The following is a 25,256-nucleotide window of genomic DNA, read 5'->3' as shown; positions in this document are numbered from 1 at the left end:
AATAGCCAACATGCATCTTTGGAATGTTGCTGGAGCATTGCAAAGTCCAAAAGGCATTCTCCTGTATGCAAATGTGCCAAAGGGGCAAGTAAAGGTTGTTTTCTCTTGATCCTCAGGGGCAATTGCAATTTGATTGTAACCTAAGTATCCATCCAGAAAACAATAATGTGCGTAACCTGCCAATCTCTCAAGCATTTGATCTATGAAAGGCATAGGAAAGTAATCTTTTCTAGTGCTAGAATTCAACTTCCTGTAATCGGTGCAAACACGCCAACTGGCCGTGGGCTTTGTGGGCACAAGCTCATTGTTTTCATTCCTCATTACTATGATTCCCACCTTCTTAGGTACCACTTGAATATCACTCACCCATTTGCTATCAGAAATGGGATATATGATCCCCACATCTAACAATTTCAACACCTCATTCCTAACAACCTCCTTCATGTGTGGATTGAGTCTTCTTTGTGGCTCACGGGTTGACTTTGCTCCTTCCTCCAAAAGAATCATATGCATGCACATGGTAGGGCTTATTCCCTTGATATCTGCAATAGACCAACCAAAAACCAATTTGAACTCTTTTAACACCCTAATTAGTTTATCTTCTTCATTTGGGGTGAGGTCAGAAGCTATGATAACTGGAAGAGTTTCAAATTCAGCTAGATATGCATATTTTAGATGTGGTGGAAGTGGTTTAAGTTCAAGTTTTGGTGCCTTAACAGTGGAAGGAGTTAGATGTGACATTGATGATTCTAAAGGCTCTAAAAGAGGTGAAACATTCAAAGGATACAATGCTAATGCTTCCAAGGCAGCTACTTCTTCCATGAGTGCATCTTCTTCATCAAACTCATCTTGAGGTTCACTCAAAACAGTTTGTAATGGGTCATTCGATTGTGCCTGCAAGAACTTAGAGAATACAAGTGAATCAAGCACATCAATGGCATAACAATCAAGAGATGACGAAGGATGAGAAAGAGATTCAAACACTTTGAATTGAACTATCTCTCCTAACACTGTCATAGTGAGGAGTCCATTTTGCACATCAATGATGGTTTTGGCCGTGGCCATGAAAGGTCTCCCAAGCAATATTGGCAACTCACGATCATGTATAGGAGCTTCTTCCATGTCCAACACTACAAAATCTGCAGGCAAGATTAGTTTATCAACTTGGACTAGAATATCTTCTACTATACCTCTTGGATATTTCACGGATCTGTCTGCAAGTTGTAATGAAATGGTGGTGGCTTTCAAATCTCCCAAACCTAGTTGAAGGTACACTGAATAAGGCATTAAGTTGATGCTAGCACCCAAATCAAGCATTGCCTTCTCTACTTTCTTGTCCCCTATAGTGATGTTGATAGAGAAACTTCCTGGATCCTTGAGCTTTGGTGGTGGAAGTTTTCTTTGCAAAACTACACTCACATTCTCAGACACCACAACCTTCTCATGTGGTCCATACTTCCTTTTGTAGCTGTTTAACTCCTTGAAGAACTTCCCATATGCCGGCATGTTCCTAATGACATCAAGCAAAGGTAAGTTAACATTCACTTTGCTTAGTATATCAAAAATTTCCTTAAATGACTTATCCTGCTTGCTCTTGGCAAGTCTTCCAGGGAATGGTATTGGTGGAGTGTATGGTTTCTCGGCCTTGTGAAGATTTGGTGCTTCAACTGAGGAAGTAGCATGGCTTGGTTCCTCATTTGGTTTCTCATTGTCTCCGTGAGTAACACCTGCATTCACATGATCATATTCATTAGTAACTTCATTGCCAACTCTATTATCAATAACCTTACCACTTCTAAGTGTAGTGATTGCTTTGCCTTGCTCTTGGTTCCTTTGGAGTATCACGGGTTGGCTTGGAAACTTCCCAACCTCTCTTTGGTTCAAGGCATCTGCAATCTGCCCCAATTGTGTCTCCATTTTGGTTAGGGCTGCCGAATGTTGTTGGAGAGTGCTATTTGTGGAATGTTGGAATTGCAAAGTGTTTTGAGCTAACAACTTAACCGTATCCTCAAGGGTAGTGGCAGGTTTTGGTTGGAAATTTTGGAATTGATATTGTTCTTCCATGAAAGGTTGGGATGATCTCTCCAACTCGGGTTATATGTATTAGAATACATATCATTCCTTGGTCTTTGATTGTAAGAATTCATTAGGTTCACTTGCTCTTGAACATACTCAGGGTAAGCCTCCCTAGATGGACATTGATGAGTAGGGTGGTTTGGTAAGTTGCAAATGGCACACACTTCATTTGCTTTTGGCACCATGTTGAGCACGGATTCAAGCTTTCTTTCTAGGTTAGATACCTGCAACAAAAGCTCATGATTAGAACTTGTTTCATAGACTCCAACTTTCTTACCCCTTAAATCCTTGTGTTGAGCATTAGACCCCAACATCTCATAAATGTTATATGACTCTTGAGCATTCTTTTTCTTCAATGCTCCACCTGCTGCATTATCAACAGTTGATTGACAAGTTTGGGTTAGTCCATCATAGAAAATTTGCATTTGTAAGTGAAAAGGTAACCCATGGTGTGCACATTGTATCAAGAGGCCTTTAAAACGCTCCCAACACTCATTGAAAGGTTCTCCATCATCTTGTTTGAAGTTGAAGATTTGTCCCCTTAATGTGGCTGTCTTTTGAGTGGAAAAAAACTTCTCCAAGAACTTCTTAGCCACGGCATCCCATGTAGTGAGGGAACCTGGTGTTAGAGTCATCAACTAACTCTTGGCCTTATCTTTCAAGGTGTAAGGAAACACCCTCATCCTCAAATTTGCTTCACTTACTCCCTGCAAAGGTAAACCACTCACAACATTGTAAAACTCTTTAATATGAGCTAAAGGGTCTTCATTAGGTAAGCCATAAAATGAAGGAAACATATGGAAATGTGAAGATTTGAGATCATAGTTTCTAGCTTCTGTGGGCAGCAAGATGCATGAAGGTGAATTTGGTATGATTGGTTGAGCAAAGTCCTCCAAAGCTCGAAGCTCATCTTCATTGCCCGCCATCTCCTCTTCTCCTTCCCAATTAAATTGCTCAGATTCTTTACTTGTTGAACTAGGTGAATTCCCTTCCTCTTCCTCACGGATAATGGATGAACTTGATGGCACAAAGTTGTCCAAAGTGTGGCCCTTCAACCGTTCAATTCTTTGGCCTAACTCAACAAGTCTATTTGACATATACTACCTGAAATAAAATAACACAAGTGTGAATGGAAATCTACTAGCAACAAAAATAAACTTAAAAACGTTTGAAAGGACTCAAAGGACTCAAAACAGATTCACAAGACTCAAAACAAGCTAAAAACTCTCAAAACTGCCTAAAAACACAAACTGGGCAGTTTTGACACTAAACTCAACTTTGGACGAAAATTAGGTTTAGGCTTGACTCAAAATGCTTCAAAACATAAGATAAGACAGATTCTAAGCTTAAGACTTAACAAAATATGGGGGGGAATTTGTATTTGGACGAAATTTAATTAAATGGACATATTGTAAAGAAAACAGATTGTAAAGCAAATTGATGTAAACCAATGGATAATGGAATGGCTAAGGGATTCCTCTCTACTCACGAAATATATGCAACTTAAACCAACTTCCAGTTATCAATTCGACAAGTTATGAACCTTGACACTAATCAAAATAGCAAACAAGCAAACAAGCAATTACAAGGGACTGAAATCAGTCCCCGGCAACGGCGCCATTTTTGTTGATGTATATTTCCTTCCTAATGCTAGAATATATTTAGTATAATGGCACAAGCAAGGGTGTCGAATCCACAGGGACTAATTGGACCTATGTAATTACTTGTTTTGCAAGAACTCTATGAAATGAATCAAACTAATCAAATGAAGCAGATTTGTTGTTGTTACTTGAAAGCATAAAGAAATGAAGTAAACACAAGTAAATGAATCAATAACTAACACAATGAGATGGTTCCAAAGGAAATGAAACTAGGGATTCGGTTTCACCATTGCTCAACTAAGTCCATGTTTGTTAAGCTAGTTTGTACTCATTCATCTACCTATTTCTTGAGTTTGTTTCACTTGGACATGATCAACCATATGATGTGTGGATTTGATCAAATGTCTATAATCATGAACCTAATTGTGATGTGCAACTTTGGTTCATAATCAAGAGTATGTAATGCATAAGAAACTTTCATAAAACCAAAGGGAATAACTCGGCAGGATGTTTGCTAAACATTCCCTTCATTCATTCACATATCTACCAAGATTATGCATGATGTGTGTTTTAATCTTGGCTACACAACTTTGTGATTAATTCAAATGGTGATCAAACATTAAAATCAACTCACAACGTCACAAATAAATCAGAGAATGAAACAAGAAATAGATGGACAAACTGAGCATTCTAACTTAATTACATGGCAAACTTTGCAAGGTTACATCGAATCCCTAGAGGAGGATTAGTTACACTTCATGTTTACAAAGATTTGACATAAAAATAAATAACATGAGTGAACATGGAATTAAGAAGAATAAACCCTTGAAGCAAAACTGATTTTGAAGTCCTTGAGGAGTGGCCTTCGGGGTTGATTCTTCAAATGTGGTGCGGATGAAGGTAGAATGGCTTGGTTGAATGGTTTCTGCCCTTGGGACAGAAAATGGACAGAGAATGGAGTGAAATGGGAGAGGTTATGGGTGTGTAATGGACTGGTTGAAGAAGAAAACTTGCGGAACCCTTTGTTGTGTCAAGTGAGCCTTGTTTTATAAAAAAAATGTGTCTTACACAATCAGATTGGATCTTTTAAATGTTTAACTCAGATGGCAGTGCATAAGTGATGGAATGGCATCAAATGAGCTGGACTTGAATGGGTTTCTGAGGTGTTGTTCTCACGGCATGGACAAGGTCAGCAAAGATGTGGTTTGTTTAATCAAAATGCATGTGCTCTTGCTGCAAACAAGTGAGTGGAATCTGCCAAAAGTGAATTGTTTGTACAAATTCTGGAAAGGTGAAATAGGCACACGGCATGGATAAAGGGATGAGTTGGATTTCTGAAATGATGGTTGCAAGGAGTGGTTTGTTTAATCACAATGCATGTGAATTTCTGCAAAGATGAAGTGGAGAAAGATAATGGAGTGTAAGGTCAGATTGTGAGTCATGCATGTGAGGGATGTTTTGGGTGTTAAAACATAGAATCTGCACGGAATGGAATGATTGTGTTTGTTGGTGTCAAAATGGCTGAAATGAATTAAGTGATGGAAATGGGTGTTTTTGGCGCAAAAGGGAGGTGGACAAGTAGTGGAATGCACAATCTGACTTGGTGCTAGAAGTGCATAAAGTGATGGGATGATATGGGAACACACGGCCAAGGTTGAGACATGCATGTGAATGCATGTTTTGATGTTGGAACCACATAGCTGACTTCAATGATTTTGCCTTGTTTAGAATCACCCAATATGGCCGAATTGCATTTCTTAACACTTCACATCTTTTCTGGAATGTTTTTACTTCATGTGCCTTCCCAGTGATCCAAATTCACACTTGGCTGCACACTAACACCAAATAATGTAAAATGCAACTAGTTTAATCCAAAACAATCACAAAGACGCCAAATAAGGAAGATAAAAATGCATGCAGAATGTGACTTATCATCTTTGATTTCAAAGTTATGAGGAAATTGGAAATCATTTTATTATGCAAGTGTAACATGTGTGGAGAAGAACCTTCTAGCTAGCATTCATCCATTCATATTTACATTCTGTCTAGTTTATTAAACTTGTTTCGTTATTTCAATTTTCGTCAAATTAAAATCCCCCTTTACTTTATTGTCTAATTTAGTTAGAAATCAATTTAGTTTGTGTTTTTAAAGCATTTTGAGTCATTTTGTTACACAAATTCGTCCAAATTTGTGTTTGTGCTCAAATCTGCCCAGAAAGTGGTTTTTAGGCAGATTTGAGTGTGTTTGTGTTGTTTTGAGTCTTTTGGTTTGTTTTAGTGTTTTAAAGTTTAGTTTTGCATTCTTTGAGTCTAGTATAGTGTTTTATATTGTTATTTTACGTTTGAATCAAGCCATAATCTTAAATTCGTCCAACATTGGGTTTAAGGTCAGAAACTGCCTAGTTAGTGTTTTTAGGCAGTTTTGAGTCTTTTGAACTTGTTTTGAGTCCTTTGAGTCTTTGTGAACGTTTTTAACTTTGTTTTTATGTTTTTGAGTCAAATCCAAGTGATTAACAATCCCTCCTAATCCCCGGTCCAGAACGATCCCTACTTATACTTATACTACAATTGTCAAAAAGAGGGTTTAATTTGTGTGCGTATAAATCACGCATCAGTAACCAAAGTGTTTTGATGCAAATTCGTAGGGTTTTGTCACCCATAATTTCAAATGTTGTTTCTTGCTGTTTTTAAGTGTTTTTAAGCCGTTTTAGAGTGTTTTAGAGTTTGTTGTTCTAAAAATCCGAAAAATCCCAGAAAAAATTGAAACAAATTGTTTTGAAAACCCAAAAAGAGTTGTTTTTAAGTTGTTTTTGTGTGTTTGTTTGTGTCTTAGGGTACCTTCCGACACAATGATGAGGATTCGGTTTGTAATTGCATGACTGTTAAAGAGAATGATTAACATGGATGAAAGTTTGATTTACTCCTTGTTTATGCTTGGTTGTGGTTATAACTTATGACTTCACATGTAATAAAAAAGAAGAAAAAAATTACTTTTTGTAACATGCTTGAAGGAAGGAACTCAAACTAATGCTACAACCTTGTGAGACTTGAGCCTAAACGTTTATTTGGAGAGATAAAATCTGTGCATTCTTGTTTTCTAAAGTCGTTGCATGATCTCATTTTTCTTTGCTTGGTTACTACTTAGAAGGCGTTTCATCATTTAGTTCCAAATACTAGAACTCATGCCAATTTCATTCAAAACATGTTATTGAATTACATAACACATATTCAAGATGAAGTTAGTAGTAACCACCATAGCCAAATTGCCATATTTCCCTATTTCATTTGTTTGTAGGATTTAACCCCGTTGAGCCTTGTGTAGCCTACTTTCTTTGTTAACCCACAATTATCCTCACCTAGCCTAGAGTAGGACCACCCATACCTTTGTTCTTGAAGCATAGTAAAAGCATAACTCAAAGATGAATTCCTTTTGATCATTGCATTGCAGAAAATAAGTGTGGGGGAAGGATTCTTGATATATGGGTGTGCCAAAGTCTTGAATGAGGCACGGCAAGGAAAAGAAAAAAAAAAAAAAAAAAAATTCGCGGAAAATAAAAAGAAAAAAAAGAAAAAGTTGTGAAAAGTATGAAAAGGAGTTGAAAGAGCATAAAATGAGCTCTAAGTTGTTGGTTATTGAAGAAAGGGTCCAAAACGTTGCATTTGACCCTAAGTATGCACGTGTATTCCCCGTTGTGTTTAAAGTTATTTTCTGCACTCTAAAGTGAATTCTAAGTATCAAGTTCATTGCTTTGCTTACTATTGTTTAAAGAACGGTTGTTTTATCCTTTACCTTTCTTTGTTAGCCAATACCCCTAGCCCCGTTACAACCCTTGACTTTAATCATGAGTGTTATGTGTTTCAATTTGTGGAGTTTAAAATTGGTACAAGCATATGGTGTCACTGGTTCTCGCATCTAAGCAGTAGCGTTCCATTCATGAGATCATATCTAAACATGTTATTAACTCCGGAAAGTGCTTCTTTGTCATACATTTATGTGAGCATTCGTTTTCATATTTACATCTATCTTCTCACATATAACTAGTATAGGGTGTGTAGTCAGAAAATCTGTGTGAAAATTGAGTGCATATCTAGTAAGGAATTGAGGAAATTCTCTAAGGCATGTTACTACATTCAAAATCATGTTTTAATTGGTTATTTGTGAACTAATGAGTAGTGACTATGATTAAGTAAAGGCTTAAGCATAAAGATGGCTAAAATCTGTGGGAATGATGATTTTTAACATGTCATGTGCATTGGAAATCCCTGAGGCGATTGTTGGAAGGTGTAGGTTGCGTTTTACTCGTTTTACTTCGTTATTTACTTTGTTTCATTTTGTTTTGCTCGAGGACTAGCAAAAGCTAAGTGTGGGGGAATTTGATAGGAGCATATTTACGCACCTTAGTTTAGCTTGTTTTTGTGCATTTATAGTGTTTTTCCTTAGTAAAGTAGTCTTTTAAGCTAGTTCTATGTGTTTTCAGGTTTTAAGGGCAAAGTATGCAAAAGGATGCATTTTGGAGCCTTTTGGAGCAAATTAGAGCTTGGAATGGACATCATATGCTTGGAGCCAAGAGGATGGACGAAATTGAAGACTTGAAGATGATGATTCCTACTTGAGCAAGGTTTCCTAGTTGAAGTAGGAAAGTCCCTAAATGGAAGATGGTTTCCTAGTTGAATTAGGATTCCTAGTTAAGATGGGTTTCCTAGTTGAATTAGGTTTCCTAGTTGAATTAGGATTCCTAGTTAAAATGGGTTTCCTAGTTGAATTAGGATTCCTAGAAGAATGAGGATTCCTACTCAAATAAGGTTTCCTACTTGATGAAGGAAAGTCAAAATCCATATGGTCTCAAGTGAAGCAACAAAGAAGCTTTCCAAGTCCAAGAAGGAGAAGAAGTCCAAGATGAAGAAGGAATGATGAAGACAAGGTTTCCTAATCCTAATAGGCAAAGTTTCCAAGTGCAATGAGGAGTCCTTATCCATTTAGGCCACCTTATCCATTTAGGACACCTTATCCTAATCCTATAAGGATGCCATGCACTTTCCCTTATCTTGGAGGGTTTCTAGAAGCCTTAGATGCCCTATCCTATCTTTGCCGTGGGTTTTATCCAAATCCCCTTAGTTTTTAGGCTTTCTAGAAGCCCTAACATTATCCCTTTCTATTTCTGATTTCTAAGCCTATTTCCTTGTGGATTTGGGTTATTCAAGTCCATATCTGATTACCCTAGGGTTTTAAGTGCCTATATATACTCATATTAACCCCTAGATCAGATCACCACCTCTCATACACATTCATTAATTCCAGAAATTCGTCCAACCCTCTCCACACCCTTGCCGCAGCCACCAAACACCTTTCTCCTTAGTTTTAAGCTTTGCCGCACCATCCCCTTCCCCTAAACACTACTACATCCCTCCATAACCATGCATCCATACACCTAAGGCCCTAAACCTGTCCCTAGATCCTTGCCGCACCAAGGAGGAGGAGAAGGAAGCTCGGGAGTTCATGCAATTCGAGTTCGCGTCGCTGGAATTTCTAGGTGTTTCTTTTCCTTTGATTTCAATGTTTAATTTCAATTCTCTTTGTTTTGTGCGTATGAGGAACTAAACCCCCCCTTGGCTAGGGGGGATTCGAAATACATGTTTATACTTGCAATATGATTTGATTACTTCTAATTGCGTTTCATAAGTTGTAAATTCAATTTACTTATCTATGTGAATTACATTGATTTGTGTGTGTTGGTTGAGAGTGCACTGATAAGTGATAAGTGATTATGATAAGTGATATGATAAATGATGATGATAAGTGATAAGTGATAAGTGATGAGTGATATGATATGTGGTTATGATATGATAAGTGGTGATGATAAGTAATGATATGTGGGAGTGGAATGTTGGAATGTTATGCACGGCTAAGGAAATTGGAAAGGTTTAAATGTCCTAAAACTAAAGGGAACAAGGTTCCAACACTTTGGTCTTCAATTAGGTCTTCAATTTCGTCCAACACTTTGGCTCCAAGCATAAGCTATCCATCCTTAGCCCAAAAGTGCTCCAAAAGTCTCCAAAATGCATCTTTTTGCTCCTTTAGCCCTTTGGACGTCGCATGAATATGCTCCTATCACATAAGCTATCCATTCCAAGTCCAATTTTGCTCCAAAATGCTCCAAAATGCATCTTTTTGCTTCCTTAGCCATATGAACCTAAAAACACACGAAAATGGCTTAAACTACTAAAACAACTATGAATTAACAATATGAATGCACGAAAACAAGCTAAGTAAGTCGCCTAAATATGCTCCTATCAAATTCCCCCACACTTATCTTTTGCTCGTCCTCGAGCAAAACAGAAAAACAAAACAAACAAAACGACACTAAACAAGTAAAACACAACCTAAACCTTCCAACAATCGTCTCAGGGATTTCCAATGCACATGACAAGTTAAAAATCATTATTCCCACAGATTTTAGCCATCTTTACACTTAAGTACATTCTTACTCATAGTCACCACATACTAGTTCACAATTAAGCATTTTAAAACCATGATTTGAATGTTGTAACATGCCTTAGAGAATTTCCTCAATTCCTTATTAGAATGCACTCTATTTTCACACAGATTTTCTGACTACACACCCTACACTAGTTATATGTGAGAGATTGATGTAAACATGTAGACGAACACTCACATATATGTATCATAAAGAGAGCAATTTCTGGAGTTAATAAGCATGTTTAGGTATGATCTCATGAATGGAATGCTACTACTTAGAAGTGAGAACCAGTGACACCATAAGCTCATACCAAGTTCAAACTCCACAAATTGAAACACATAACACTCAAGATAGAAGTCACGGGTTGTAATGGGGCTTGGGGAGTTGGCTAACAATGAAAGGATAGGGAAAACAAACGTTCTTTAAGCAATAGTGAGCAACGTATTGAATTAGGCACTTAGAATTCCCTTTAGAACGCAGAAGTCAACTTTGAACACCCAAGGGGAAGTCACACAAAACTTAGGGCCATATTCAAACTTTTTGGGCCCTTTCTTCAACAATCACACTTGTGAGTCCATTCTCACTTATTTTCACTCTTTTTCTTTCTTTTCTTCTTCTTTTTTTCTTTCACAATTTTTTTTTTTTTTTTCCGTGCCTCCTTTAAGATTTAGGCACATACATACACACAAAAATCCCTTCCCCCACACTTGTTTTCTGTAATAATGTCACTCAAAAAGAATTCCTTCTAAGTCATGCTCCACTATACTCAAGAACAAGGGTATGGGAAAGTCCTACTCTAAGCTAGGTAAGGGATGATGTGGTTAACAAAGAAAATAGGCTAAACGAGGCTCAACAGGGTTAAAACTAATATATACGAAATATGGGAAGTAAGGCTATTTGGCTATGGTGGCAACTACACAACTTCATCTTGATATATGTTATGCAATTCAATGTCATGCTTTGAATGAAACGGATATAAGTTCTAGCATTTAGTTCTATCATGATACAATTGCATTCTAAGTAGCAACCAAGCAAGGAATAATGAGATCATGCAACGACTTTAGAAAACAAAGAATCACAGATTATAACTCTCCAAACAAAGTAATGGCTCGAGTCTCACAGGGATGTAGCGTTATTATGAGTTTCTTCCTTCAAGCATGTTACAAAAACGAATTTTTCTTTTATGATTGCATGTGAAGTCATACATTATAACCATAACCAAGCATATACCAAGAGTAAATCAAACTTTTCTCTATGTTTATAACTCTTTTTAACCGTCATGCAATTACAAACCAAATCCTTATCATTATGTTGGAAGGTACCCTAAGACACAAACACACAAAAACGACTCAAAACACTCTTTTTAGGCTTTTTAAAACATGTTTTTCAAATTTTTATGTGATTTTCGAAGTTATAAAACAAAACATACTAAAAACACTCTAAAACAACTTAAAAACACCTTAAAACAGCAAGGAACAACATTTGAAGTAATGGGTGATAAAATCCCACGAATTTGCATTAAATATACTTAGTTACCCCCCCCCCCCACACTTAAATCAAACATTGTCCTCAATGTTTAAGCATAGATTCACACAAAACATAAGTAAACACACAAAAAGCAACTAAACATACTAAACACGGCAGAATGTCGCTTAACAAAGAGAAGAGTTTAGGGACGCAAATCTGGTTATGGAGTGTAAATTCCATCTTCTCCTTGGTAATTGCATTGAGGCATTGATCTTGGTGATTCCACAGGCTTTCTCTTGAACTGGTTTCTGCCCATCGTTGATTTTCCTTTGTGCTACTCTTGAACTGGGCAGCAGGATTCTTTTGGTCTTCCCCCGAAGGTCTGAGCTTCCTCCTTTTATCTGTTTCTTTGTTCAATCTTTCCAATTCGTATTGAAGAGGGTTAGAGGATAGCTCAGCATATGCAGTTGTTCCTTGTCTCCACATGCTTCAATGTATCATTTTCACTTGCCTAACTTGCTCCGTTGAAGATGACTACTCGAGAGCAACGCTAGGTAAGCAACCAGGAATAGATTCCAGGCAGTTGGCTCCAGATCGAAAGACTGACTCCAAGTGCCGGCTGATTGCTTCTTTCACTTTGCCATGCGAGTAAGAACAAGGACAAAGAAAAAGACAGGGAAAGAGCATGATATGAGATACTTTTGCTTTTGACCTTGATGATATGAGATACCTTTGCTTTTGAAGAAGCGGTGAATGAATCAGCACATGTATTTGTTGTGCTGTTTCCTCCTGGGTCATCTGTACTCCAGGCATCTGGTATCATCTTTGGGGAAGAAGAGGAATTTGAGTATTTCGAAAGGCTTTGCTGGGAGTGCGCCCTCAGAGGTGAGGAAGAGCTGGGCATTTTCTTCAGGTCTGCCTTGCCACAAAAGATGAAGGTCGACATATATAGAGATAATATCAAGTGGTGGTACTGTTCTTTTACCCTTGTCGACAAACGTCTCTTAGATCCCGCAAATCCGGCTTTTTGAAATAGTGGCGCCTCTTCGATTTCTGAATACGCCTCTTCGATTTCTGAGCAGGCGCCCCTTCGATTTATGAATGACGCCCCTTCGCTCTCTGAACGACACGTAGTAGTGCGGATGCGGCTCCTTTTGACAAAGCTGCACGCGTTTTCTGAAAAACAGAGAAAGCGTCGCCGAACTTTGCGCTTGTCGGCTAAAGATGTGTAGTTGCGATGATGGCCTCCACGTGTTTTCTGAAAAGAAGAAATCTTTTGACAAAGTTGAACACGTCCTCTGGAAAGCCGAGAAAGCGTCACCTAAATTACGCCGGAAATTCCGGCTTTTTGAATCGGTGGACGCGTCGCCTTGGCTTCTTATAGAGGTATCGATCACCGCCAACATACACACTCTGAAGATTTCCCATTCTTGAACATCGTCTCCGGCCCTTTGAAATTTTAACTCCATCCACCCCTTATCTTTGAACACTCTTGAAAAATGGCAAACCCATCGAACCTTAGCTTAGAATTGAGTCTTAGCAGTGATACGGGCGCGCCGCGTCAAGGTAACGTATGGCGCCCTTTGATAGGAGCATATTCATGCGACTTAAATGGCTTGTTCTCGTGCATTTACGTTATGTTTCTCTAGTTATTTTAGTCCTTTATGCTTCTTTTGTGTGTTTTCAGGTTCTAAGGGCAAGGTATGCAAAAGGATGCCTTTTGGAGCCTTTTGGAGCAAATTAGAGATTGGAATGGATATCATATGCTTGGAGCCAAGAGGATGGGCGAAATTAAAGACTTGAAGTAGGAAAGTTAAATCCTAAAAGACCTCATGTTTAAGCATCATTGAAGACTCCTACGCATTTTAGAACACAAAAACAACATTCCTTGCAACCTTAGGACATTGTCGTGTGTTTCCTTGTGTCTCCCTTCCTTGCCATGCAAGGAAGGGCTTTGTTCCCTATTTTAAACACTTAAAGCATTCATTTATCATATCATTCACTTATCATATCATTCACTTATCATATCATTCACTTATCAAACCATTCACTTATCATATCATTCACTTATCAAACCATTCACTTATCACTCACCACATATCATTCATTTATCACTTAACATATCATTCATTTATCACTTAACATATCATACACTTATCATAATCATTCACTTATACACTTATCATAATCATTCACTTATTCTTTCATCATTCAACCACCAATTCAACACATGCATTTCAAACCTTTCAACACCCTTTAATCATCTCCCTTTAAGTTATGATTTTATTTCCTAACCCTACATGCATTATTTATTAGCATCTTCACATGCATTCACACACACTTCACACAAACAAACAACTCAAAACCGTGGCCACCTTTGCATTTCAGGATTCCCATTTGCATTTTCAGATTTCCAGCTTTCCCTTTTATTTTCCAGCTTTCATTCTTCATCATTGCAGCCATTCCACATGCAATTCTCCATCATTCCTCCACACAAACACCTTAAACAAATAGCCATATACATCTCCACTCCTCCTATAAATACCCTTGCATTCCCATCATTCAAAACATCTCATTCACAACACAACACACCACAAACACTTCCATTCCTTCTCTTTGCCGTGAGTCCCCTTAGAATCCAAAACCATCTTTCCATTTCCACCACTTCCCAACCCTCCAAACCACTCCTCTACCATTTCCATAATCCCCCAAACCTCACCTTAGACCTTGTGCTACAACAACGAGGAAGATAAGAGGGCCTAAACGTTCATACAATTCAAGTTTGAGTTGTTGGAATGTTTAGGTGTTTCTTTGATTTCAAAGTTTAAATTCAATTCTCTTTGTTTTGTACGTATGAGGAATGGAAGAGAAGAGTGCCTAAACGTTCATACAATTCAAGTTTGAGTTGTTGGAATGTTTAGGTGTTTCTTTAATTTCAAAGTTATGAGGAAATAAACCCCCCCATTAGCTAGGGGGTGATTCGAAATAAATGTTTATACTTGCATTTTGATTTGATTACCTTTCGTTGGAATTTCATAAGTTTTGAATTCAATTTGTTTAACCGTTTGATTGATAACTTATTTATGAATGTTTATTAAGAATGCGCGCTTAATTTTCATGCATAAATATGACGCTAGAATATAAGTGAATTTCACCTAATCGTTATGAACTTATATTCACAAGTAGTGGAGGTTGCTTATAAACAATCGCGTTAAACGAATTCTTGGCATAAGTTTCATGCGTATTCCATAGTAACGAATGCCTCGTCAACACTTATAGTTTTCATAATGCTTAATGATCTTTGATTGTATCTTTATTGTGCTTTTCACGTAAAGGACTTTTGGAGAATGTGGTGAATTGCGTTGCGCTAACCCATCCAATTCATTAACTTAAGGAGAACTTGACGGTTAATTTAAGCGGACCTAATTAACCCGGGGCGTTGAGTTTCATAATTTATCGAAAGACCAACTGAGAATCAATCTTGTATGCAAGTGTAACATGTATGGAGATGAACCCCTTAGCTAGCATTCATCCATAAATTTCATATTTACATTCTGTCTAGTTTATTAACTTGTTTCGTTATTTCAATTTTCGTAAAAACCTCAATCCCCCTTTTGCTTTAATGTTCATTTTAGTTAGAATTCAATTTAGTTTGTGTTTTTAAAGCATTTTGAGTTTTTGGTTTGTCTTAATGTTTTAAACTTTAATTTTGCATTCTTTGAGTCTAGTTTAGTGTTTTAAACTTTATTTTACGTTTTTGAGTCAGTTTCCAAGAGATTTGCAAGCCCTCCTAATCCCCGGTCTAGAACGATCCCTCACTTATCCATTCTACTACAATTGTCAAACGAGGGTTTAATTTGAGTGTCAAGTAAATCACGCATCAAATTTTGGCGCCGTTGCCGGGGATTAGCAACTTTGCTAATCCCTTAGTTCTTTTCTTTTTTTTTTTGGTTTAGTTGTTTTCGTTTTAGTTTCTAACTTAGTGTTGTTTTCTTTGTTTGTTGTTACTTTTGATTTTTGATTTAGTTCTCTTTCTTTTTAGGTACTAGAGAAGTAAGATATGGATTTTGCTAGCATTCAAGCTCAATTGGCAAATCTTACTTCTAAATTGTCGCCGTATGCCGAAAGGACCACAATGCAGAGTGTCCCTACATTTGGTGCTTCATATAGGCAAGGATTTCAAGCCAATCAATGTCCACAAAGAGATTGGAGGGATCATTCAAACTCTATATGGTGGGAAGATCAACAAGTTCAACGTGAAGCATATTGGCAACCATATGAGGAGTTCTATTCAAGACCTATGCAGCCACCACAACTTCATATGCAATATGCTCAATTAAATTCAAGTTCGCCAGTAGATTATATTCAAATTCTTAATGAAATAAATTCTTTGGCGCAGGGGTCACAAAATCAAGCCAAGGAGGCTCAACAAGAAGCATATTGGCAACCATATGAGGAGTTCAATACAACACCTATGCAGCCACCACAACCTCCCCCACAACAATTCCAATCAAGTTCAAGTATGTCCATGGATAATGATAAAAATTTTCAATTACTAACCTCTTTGACGCAGGACGAACAAAATCAAGACAAGAAGTTGGGTAAATTGGACGAGCAATTTGGGCAGATTATGGAGTTCATGAAACAAATTCAAGAGCAAAGTGAACTTTCCAACTCAACTATTGAAAACTCGAAGGAAGATTTTGAAATCCATAATGCTATCACTTTGGGAAGTGCTATGGAGGTTGGAGCTGACCTAAAAATGTCCAAACATAGCCTAGAAGTGGATGAAGAGCTGCTAATTGAGGAGGAGGAAGAAGACATGCACACGGCAAGGGTAGAACAACCCTTGCCGCAGCCCCCTAAGCCCTCTAAACCACCCACCACCAGTAAGGACGTCCCAATTTCATGTTATTTTGATGTTATTCCACCCAATGTCCCTTTTCCTAGCAGGTTTTTGATTCCCAACCAAGAAGAGAGTAAAAAGGACATCGTGGAAGCCTTCCCAAAGGTGCAAAATGCTATTCAAATTCTTGGTGCAACACAGCAAGTTTTAGATGGTGTTGAATTCTTCAAAGGACTTTGTACACCAAGAAGAATGATTCAAGAGAAGGTAGTGGCTGGAGAAGATGTAGAAGGCATCAGAGAGGACAAATTTGAAACCACAATTCCCAAGGAAGTTGGATTTTATGACACGGGACAAGTCATAACTTTCGAAGGGGTGATTATTCTGGAGTTCATTTTGGAGCACACAGGTAAGCCGCCTCCCCGAATTTCAATTTTCTTTTATACTAACATGTGGTTAATGATTCAGGCACCCAAAATGGAATTTAAACTATTACCGGATCATTTCAAGTATCACCGCCCATTCAAAGATAAATTCCATGCCGTTTGATTTTATTTATGTTAAAAAAAAAAAAAAAAAAAAAAAAAAAATTTGAAAGAAAGATACTAAACATGGAGAAAGGTGGAGCTTCACAAAGGTTGTTTACGTGAAGCCCCACTACGAGGCGCAGAAGCGGAAGGCGCAGAAGCGGGAGGCATAGAAGCGGGAGGCATCGGAGCGGAAGCCATCGGAGCGGGAGGCATCGGAGCTAGAGCATTCCAGGCCTCAATACTTGGCCAAGCGCTGGATGACCCAGGAAAAAGGTGCCTCTGGAGATAAGACGCAAGCCTTTGACGGTCACTGTGAATTCGACCCTCAGATTCTTGCAGCTCATCAAGCTTCCTTTTCATCCCCGACGAATAGTTATTTGCAAGCACATGCAAACTTCTATTCTCGTACTTAAGCTGCTGGATCTCTTGCTTAAGTCTTTCCACCTCTGCCATCAACGATTCCACCTGACGAGAGCGGGCAAGCAGGCGTAGGCCCATGTTGGACACAGAGCTCGCACACTGAACACTAAGTGCGAGGGACTCTTGAACGGCCAACTCATCGGACCGTCCTGACAGCAGCCTACTATCTTTTGGAGTGAGGAGGTTTTTAGCTACTATTGTAGCTGTTGTGGCGTCCTGCATCACAGAGTCTTCACCTGAAAGAGGACCGTTAGAAGATAAAAAAGAAGGGCGCCATACATTACCTTGACGGGGCGCAACCGGATCGCTGCTGAGACTCAAATCTAAGCTAAGGTTCGATGAGTTTGCCATTTTTTTCAAAAGTGTTCAAAGAGAAGGGGTGGATGGAGTAAATTTTCAAAGGGTCGGAGTCGATTTTCAAGAATGGGAGTTCTTCAGAGTGTGTTTGTTGTGGTGATCGATAGCTCTATAAGAAGCCAAGGCGACGCGTCCACCATTTCAAAGAGCCGGATTTTCCGGCGTAAGTTAGGCGACGCTCCCTCGGCTTTTCAGAAAACGCGTTCAACTTTGTCAAAAGATTTCTGACAAAGCTGAAAACACGTGGAGGCCATCATCGCAACTACACGTCTTTAGCCGACAAGCGCAAAGTTCGGCGACGCTTTCTCTGCTTTTCAGAAAACGCGTGCAGCTTTGTCAAAAGGAGCCGCATCTGCATTACCACGTGTCGTTCAGAAAGCGAAGGGGCGTCGTTCAGAAATCGAAGGGGCGCCTGCTCAGAAATCGAAGAGCCGAATTCAAAGATCGAAGAGGCGCCACTATTTCAAAAAGCCAGAGTTGCGGGATCAAAACGTTTGTCGACAAAGGTAAAAAGTACCACCACTTGCTATTATCTCTATATATGTCGACCTTCGTCTTTTATGGCAGGGCAAACCTGAAGAAAATGCCCAACTCTCCCTCACCTCTGAGGGTGCACTCCCAGCCAAGCCTTTCGAAATACTCAATTCTTTCTTCTTCCCCAAAGATGATACCAGATGCCTGGAGTACATATGACCCAGGAGGAAACAGCACAACAAATACATGTGCTGATTCATTCACCGCTTCTTCAAAAGCAAAGGTATCTCATATCATCAAGGTCAAAAGCAAAAGTATCTCATATCATGCTCTTTCCCTGTCTTTTTCTTTGTCCTTGTTCTTACTCGCATGGCAAAGTAAAAGAAGCAATCAGCCGGCACTTGGAGTCAGTCTTCCGATCTGGAGCCAACTGCCTGGAATCTATTCCTGATTGCTTACCTAGCGTTGCTCTCGAGTAGTCATCTTCAACGGTTGATACACTTCCGGAGAAGGGACCACTTCTGCAAAGGGGAGCGAGTAAGGCAAGTGAAAATGATACATTAAAGCATGTGGAGACAAACATAGGCTGAGTTATCCTCCAACCCTTTTCAATACGAATTGGAAAGATTGAACAAAGAAACAGGCCAAAAGGGTAAGCTCAGACCTTCGGGGGAGACCAAAGGAACCATCCTGCTGCCCAGTTCAAGAAGTAGCACAAAGGAAAATCAACGATGGGCAGAAACCAGTTCAAGAGTAAGCCTGTGGAATCACAAAGATCAAAAGCCTCAATGCAATTACCAAGGAGAAGATGGAATTTACACTCTATAACCAGATTTGCATCTCTAAACTCTTCTCTTTGTTAATTACATTATGCCATGTTTAGTATGTTTAAGTGCTTTTTATGTATTTACTTATGCTTTGTGTGAATCTATGCTTAAAACATTGAGGACAATGTTTGATTTAAGTGTGGGGGGGTAACTAAGTATGTTGATGCAAATTCGTTGAATTTTATCACCCATAACTTCAAGTGTTGTTCCTTGCTGTTTTAAAAATGTTTTTAAAACTGTTTTAGTGTGTTTTGACTTAAAAATTCGAAAATCCCATAAAAATTTGAAAAATTGTCTTGAAAAACCCAAAAAGAGTTGTTTTAAAGTTGTTTTTGTGTGTTTGTGTCGTAGGTCACCTTCCAACACAATGATAAGGATTTGGTTTGTAATTGCATGACTGTTAAAAAGAGTTATAAACATGGAGAAAAGTTTGATTTACTCTTGGTATATGCTTAGTTATGGTTATAATGTATGACTTCACATGCAATCATAAAAGAAAAAAAATTCGTTTTTGTAACATGCTTGAAAGAAGGAACTCAAACAAACGCTACAACCCTGAGAGACTTGAGCCTATAACGTTCTTTGGAGAGTATAATCTGTGATTTCTTGTTTTCTAAAGTCGTTGCATGATCTCATTATTCTTTGCTTGGTTACTACTTAGAAGGCGTTTCATCATATAGTTCCAAATGCTAGAACTCATGCCCATTTCATTCAAAGCATGTTATTGATTTGCATAACATATATCAAGATGAAGTTGTGTAGTTGCCACCATAGCCAAATAGCCTCACTTCCCATATTTCGTATTTGTTGTAAGTTTTAACCCCGTTGAGCCTTGTTTAGCCTCTATTCTTTGTTTACCCATATTTTCCTCACCTAGCCTAGTTTAGGACAATCCGTACCCTTGTTCTTAAAAGATAGTGAGCATGACTTAAATGAATTCCTTTTGAGTACATTTTGCAAGAAAATGAGTGTGGGGGAGTAAAAGTTTGTTCTTAAGTTTGTATGTTTTGAGAGTCAAAAGAAAAGAAGAAAAAAAAAATTTGTGAAAAACATATGAAAAAGAAAAAAGAGAAAAGAAAGAAAGAAAAAAAAAAAAAAAAAAGAGCTTGTTCCCCCTTGTTGTTCAAAAGTTGAGTTTTCATTCAAAAGTGAATTCTACGTTAATTCAAATGCTTTGCTCGCTATTTCTTTAAGAACCTTTGTTTTCCTTATACCTTCTTTGTTAGCCAAACACCTTTAGCCCCGTTACACCCCTTTGACTTCTATCTTGATCGTTATGTGTTCAATAATGTGGAGTTTGAAATTGATATGACCTTATGGAATCACTGGTTCTCATTCTAAGTAGTAGCATTCCATTCATGAGATCATATTCATGTCATTATCGTAAATCCAGAAAATGCTTTCCTTGTTATAACATATGTGAGTGTTCGTCTACATGTTTACATCAATCTTCTCACATATAACTAGTGTAGGGTGTGTAGTCAGAAAATCTGTGTGAAAAACGAGTGCATATCTTGTAAGGATTTGAGCAATTTCTCTAAGGCATGTTACTACATTCAAAACATGGTTTTAAATGCTTAATTGTGAACTAGTATATGGTGACTATGATTAAGAATGTACTTAAGTGTGAAGATGACTAAAATCTGTGGGAATGATGATTTTTAACGTGTCATGTGCATTGGAAATCCCTAAAGACGGTTGTTGGAAGGTTTAGGTTATGTTTTACTTGTTTTGTTTCGTTTGGTTTTGTTTTGTTTTTCTTTCTGTTTTGCTCGAGGACTAGCAAAAGATAAGTGTGGGGGTATTTGATAGGAGCATATTCATGCGACTTAAATGGCTTGTTCTCGTGCATTTACGTTATGTTTCTCTAGTTATTTTAGTCCTTTATGCTTCTTTTGTGTGTTTTCAGGTTCTAAGGGCAAGGTATGCAAAAGGATGCCTTTTGGAGCCTTTTGGAGCAAATTAGAGATTGGAATGGATATCATATGCTTGGAGCCAAGAGGATGGGCGAAATTAAAGACTTGAAGTAGGAAAGTTAAATCCTAAAAGACCTCATGTTTAAGCATCATTGAAGACTCCTACGCATTTTAGAACACAAAAACAACATTCCTTGCAACCTTAGGACATTGTCGTGTGTTTCCTTGTGTCTCCCTTCCTTGCCATGCAAGGAAGGGCTTTGTTCCCTATTTTAAACACTTAAAGCATTCATTTATCATATCATTCACTTATCATATCATTCACTTATCATATCATTCACTTATCAAACCATTCACTTATCACTTCCATTCACTTATCACTTATCACTTCCATTCACTTATCACTCACCACATATCATTCATTTATCACTTAACATATCATTCATTTATCACTTAACATATCATACACTTATCATAATCATTCACTTATTCTTTCATCATTCAACCACCAATTCAACACATGCATTTCAAACCTTTCAACACCCTTTAATCATCTCCCTTTAAGTTATGATTTTATTTCCTAACCCTACATGCATTATTTATTAGCATCTTCACATGCATTCACACACACTTCACACAAACAAACAACTCAAAACCGTGGCCACCTTTGCATTTCAGGATTCCCATTTGCATTTTCAGATTTCCAGCTTTCCCTTTTATTTTCCAGCTTTCATTCTTCATCATTGCAGCCATTCCACATGCAATTCTCCATCATTCCTCCACACAAACACCTTAAACAAATAGCCATATACATCTCCACTCCTCCTATAAATACCCTTGCATTCCCATCATTCAAAACATCTCATTCACAACACAACACACCACAAACACTTCCATTCCTTCTCTTTGCCGTGAGTCCCCTTAGAATCCAAAACCATCTTTCCATTTCCACCACTTCCCAACCCTCCAAACCACTCCTCTACCATTTCCATAATCCCCCAAACCTCACCTTAGACCTTGTGCTACAACAACGAGGAAGATAAGAGGGCCTAAACGTTCATACAATTCAAGTTTGAGTTGTTGGAATGTTTAGGTGTTTCTTTGATTTCAAAGTTTAAATTCAATTCTCTTTGTTTTGTACGTATGAGGAATGGAAGAGAAGAGTGCCTAAACGTTCATACAATTCAAGTTTGAGTTGTTGGAATGTTTAGGTGTTTCTTTAATTTCAAAGTTATGAGGAAATAAACCCCCCCATTAGCTAGGGGGTGATTCGAAATAAATGTTTATACTTGCATTTTGATTTGATTACCTTTCGTTGGAATTTCATAAGTTTTGAATTCAATTTGTTTAACCGTTTGATTGATAACTTATTTATGAATGTTTATTAAGAATGCGCGCTTAATTTTCATGCATAAATATGACGCTAGAATATAAGTGAATTTCACCTAATCGTTATGAACTTATATTCACAAGTAGTGGAGGTTGCTTATAAACAATCGCGTTAAACGAATTCTTGGCATAAGTTTCATGCGTATTCCATAGTAACGAATGCCTCGTCAACACTTATAGTTTTCATAATGCTTAATGATCTTTGATTGTATCTTTATTGTGCTTTTCACGTAAAGGACTTTTGGAGAATGTGGTGAATTGCGTTGCGCTAACCCATCCAATTCATTAACTTAAGGAGAACTTGACGGTTAATTTAAGCGGACCTAATTAACCCGGGGCGTTGAGTTTCATAATTTATCGAAAGACCAACTGAGAATCAATCTTGTATGCAAGTGTAACATGTATGGAGATGAACCCCTTAGCTAGCATTCATCCATAAATTTCATATTTACATTCTGTCTAGTTTATTAACTTGTTTCGTTATTTCAATTTTCGTAAAAACCTCAATCCCCCTTTTGCTTTAATGTTCATTTTAGTTAGAATTCAATTTAGTTTGTGTTTTTAAAGCATTTTGAGTTTTTGGTTTGTCTTAATGTTTTAAACTTTAATTTTGCATTCTTTGAGTCTAGTTTAGTGTTTTAAACTTTATTTTACGTTTTTGAGTCAGTTTCCAAGAGATTTGCAAGCCCTCCTAATCCCCGGTCTAGAACGATCCCTCACTTATCCATTCTACTACAATTGTCAAACGAGGGTTTAATTTGAGTGTCAAGTAAATCACGCATCACCCTTCTTTCTTATCTTCTAATGGTCCTCTTACAGGTGAAGACTCCGTGATGCAGGACGCCACAACAGCTACAATAGTAGCTAGGAACCTCCTCACTCCAAAAGATAGTAGGCTGCTGTCAGGACGGTTCGATGAGTTGGCCGTTCAAGAATCCCTCGCTCTTAGTGTTCAGTGTGCGAGCTCTGTGTCCAACATGGGCCAACGCCTGCTTGCCCGCTCCCGTCAGGTGGAATCATTGATGGCAGAGGTGGAAAGTCTTAAGCAAGAGATCCAGCAGCTTAAGTACGAGAATAGAAGTTTGCATGTGCTTGCAAATAACTATTCGTCGGGCATGAAGAGGAAGCTTGATGAGTTACAAGAATCTGAGTGTCGAATTCAAAGTGACCGTCAAAGGTTTGCGGCTTATCTCCAGAGGAACCTTTTTCCTGGGTCATCCAGCGTTTGCCCAAGTATTGAGGCCTGGAATGCTCTAGCTCCGATGCCTCCCGCTCCGATGCCTTCCGCTCCTATGTCTTCTGCTCCGATGCCTTCCGCTTCGATGCCTTCCGTTCCGATGCCTTCTGCTCCTACGCCTTCCGCTTCAAGAGTATTGCCTTCCGCTTCGACGCCTCGTAGTGGGGCTTCACGTAAACAACCTTTGTGAAGCTCCACCTTTCTCCATGTTTAGTATTTTATTTAATAAATAAATTTTTTATTTTTTATTTTTTTAAACATACATAACGGCATGGAATTGATCTTTGAATGGGCGGTGATACTTGAAATGATCCGGTAATAGTTTAATTTCTAGAGTGGATGCCTGAACACTTTCTATGTCATAACTAAACTAACACTTTAAAAGTGCATGTGGGTGAATGATTAAAGGGTGTGGAAGATGGCTGAAATGATGAAAGAATAAAGGGTGCATGTGGGTTAATTAATGAAGGAAATGCATGTTTAATGACAATGTGTTAGAATGGATGTGTGTTATGCATGTTAAGTGATAAGTGATAAGTGATGATGATAAGTGATAAGTGATAAGTGATGATGATAAGTGATAAGTGATTATGATAAGTGATATGATAAGTGATGATAAGTGATAAGTGATGAGTGATATGATATGTGGTTATGATATGATAAGTGGTGATGATAAGTAATGATATGTGGGAGTGTGGCTGAAATGAAGGAGTGGAATGTTGGAATGTTATGCACGGCTAAGGAAATTGGAAAGGTTTAAATGTCCTAAAACTAAAGGGAACAAGGTTCCAACACTTTGGTCTTCAATTTCGTCCAACACTTTGGCTCCAAGCATAAGCTATCCATCCTTAGCCCAAAAGTGCTCCAAAAGTCTCCAAAATGCATCTTTTTGCTCCTTTAGCCCTTTGGACGTCGCATGAATATGCTCCTATCACATAAGCTATCCATTCCAAGTCCAATTTTGCTCCAAAATGCTCCAAAATGCATCTTTTTGCTTCCTTAGCCATATGAACCTAAAAACACACGAAAATGGCTTAAACTACTAAAACAACTATGAATTAACAATATGAATGCACGAAAACAAGCTAAGTAAGTCGCCTAAATATGCTCCTATCATGCACGCTTAATTATCATGCATAAATTGGTTGCTAGGATATAAGGAAATTTCACCTAATCGTTATGGAATTATATTCACAAGTAGTAAAGGTTGATGATCTCAATCGCGTTAAGTAAATTCTTGGCATAAGTTTCATGCAATCATAGTAACAAGTGCTTCGTCAATGCTTATGGTTTTCATAGAAGTTAATGATTCTTGCTTGTATCTCTATTATGCAATCATGTAGGGGACTTGTGGGGAATGTTTTGGGTTGTCGTATGCAATCATCCAATTCAATAACGTTAGGAAAATCTGAAGGTTAATTTAAGCGAACCTAATTAACTTGGGGCGTTGAGAATTCATGAGTTATTGAAAAGCAATTGGAAATCGTTTTATATGCAAGTATAACATGTGTGGAGATGAACCCCTTAGCTAGCTTCCCATCCATTCAATTCCATCAAATTCGTTTTTACAATCTGTTCTAAAAAGTTTGTTTTGTTTTTAAAGTCGTCCAAAACCAATCCCCCTTTACTTTGTTGAG

The 25,256-nt window shown here is 38.0% G+C and overlaps 1 protein-coding gene and 1 non-coding gene across 2 annotated transcripts in view; one reads left to right on the top strand and one right to left on the bottom strand.

Moving 5' to 3' along the window:
• LOC148693523 (uncharacterized) overlaps positions 1-25,256 on the bottom strand; it is a 74,878-nt gene that overhangs the window by 36,609 nt on the left and 13,013 nt on the right. Inside the window, exon 4 of the mRNA XM_088678037.1 lies at positions 276-1,603. Coding sequence (XP_088534163.1) covers positions 276-1,603 — 1,328 coding nt within the window. The remainder of the gene's footprint in view (positions 1-275; positions 1,604-25,256) is intronic.
• On the top strand, positions 2,518-2,628 carry LOC137718893 (small nucleolar RNA R71). The gene has a single exon (XR_011065974.2). It is a non-coding gene; the product is annotated as a small nucleolar RNA R71 (small nucleolar RNA).

The sequence above is a fragment of the Pyrus communis genome, chromosome 10, assembly GCF_041283825.1.
Source record: "Pyrus communis isolate YQ-2024b chromosome 10, ASM4128382v1, whole genome shotgun sequence".
In the NCBI taxonomy this organism is placed as follows: Eukaryota; Viridiplantae; Streptophyta; class Magnoliopsida; order Rosales; family Rosaceae; genus Pyrus; species Pyrus communis.
Note: the sequence above shows the minus strand (reverse complement) of the source record. Positions and strands in the feature narration are given on the sequence as shown.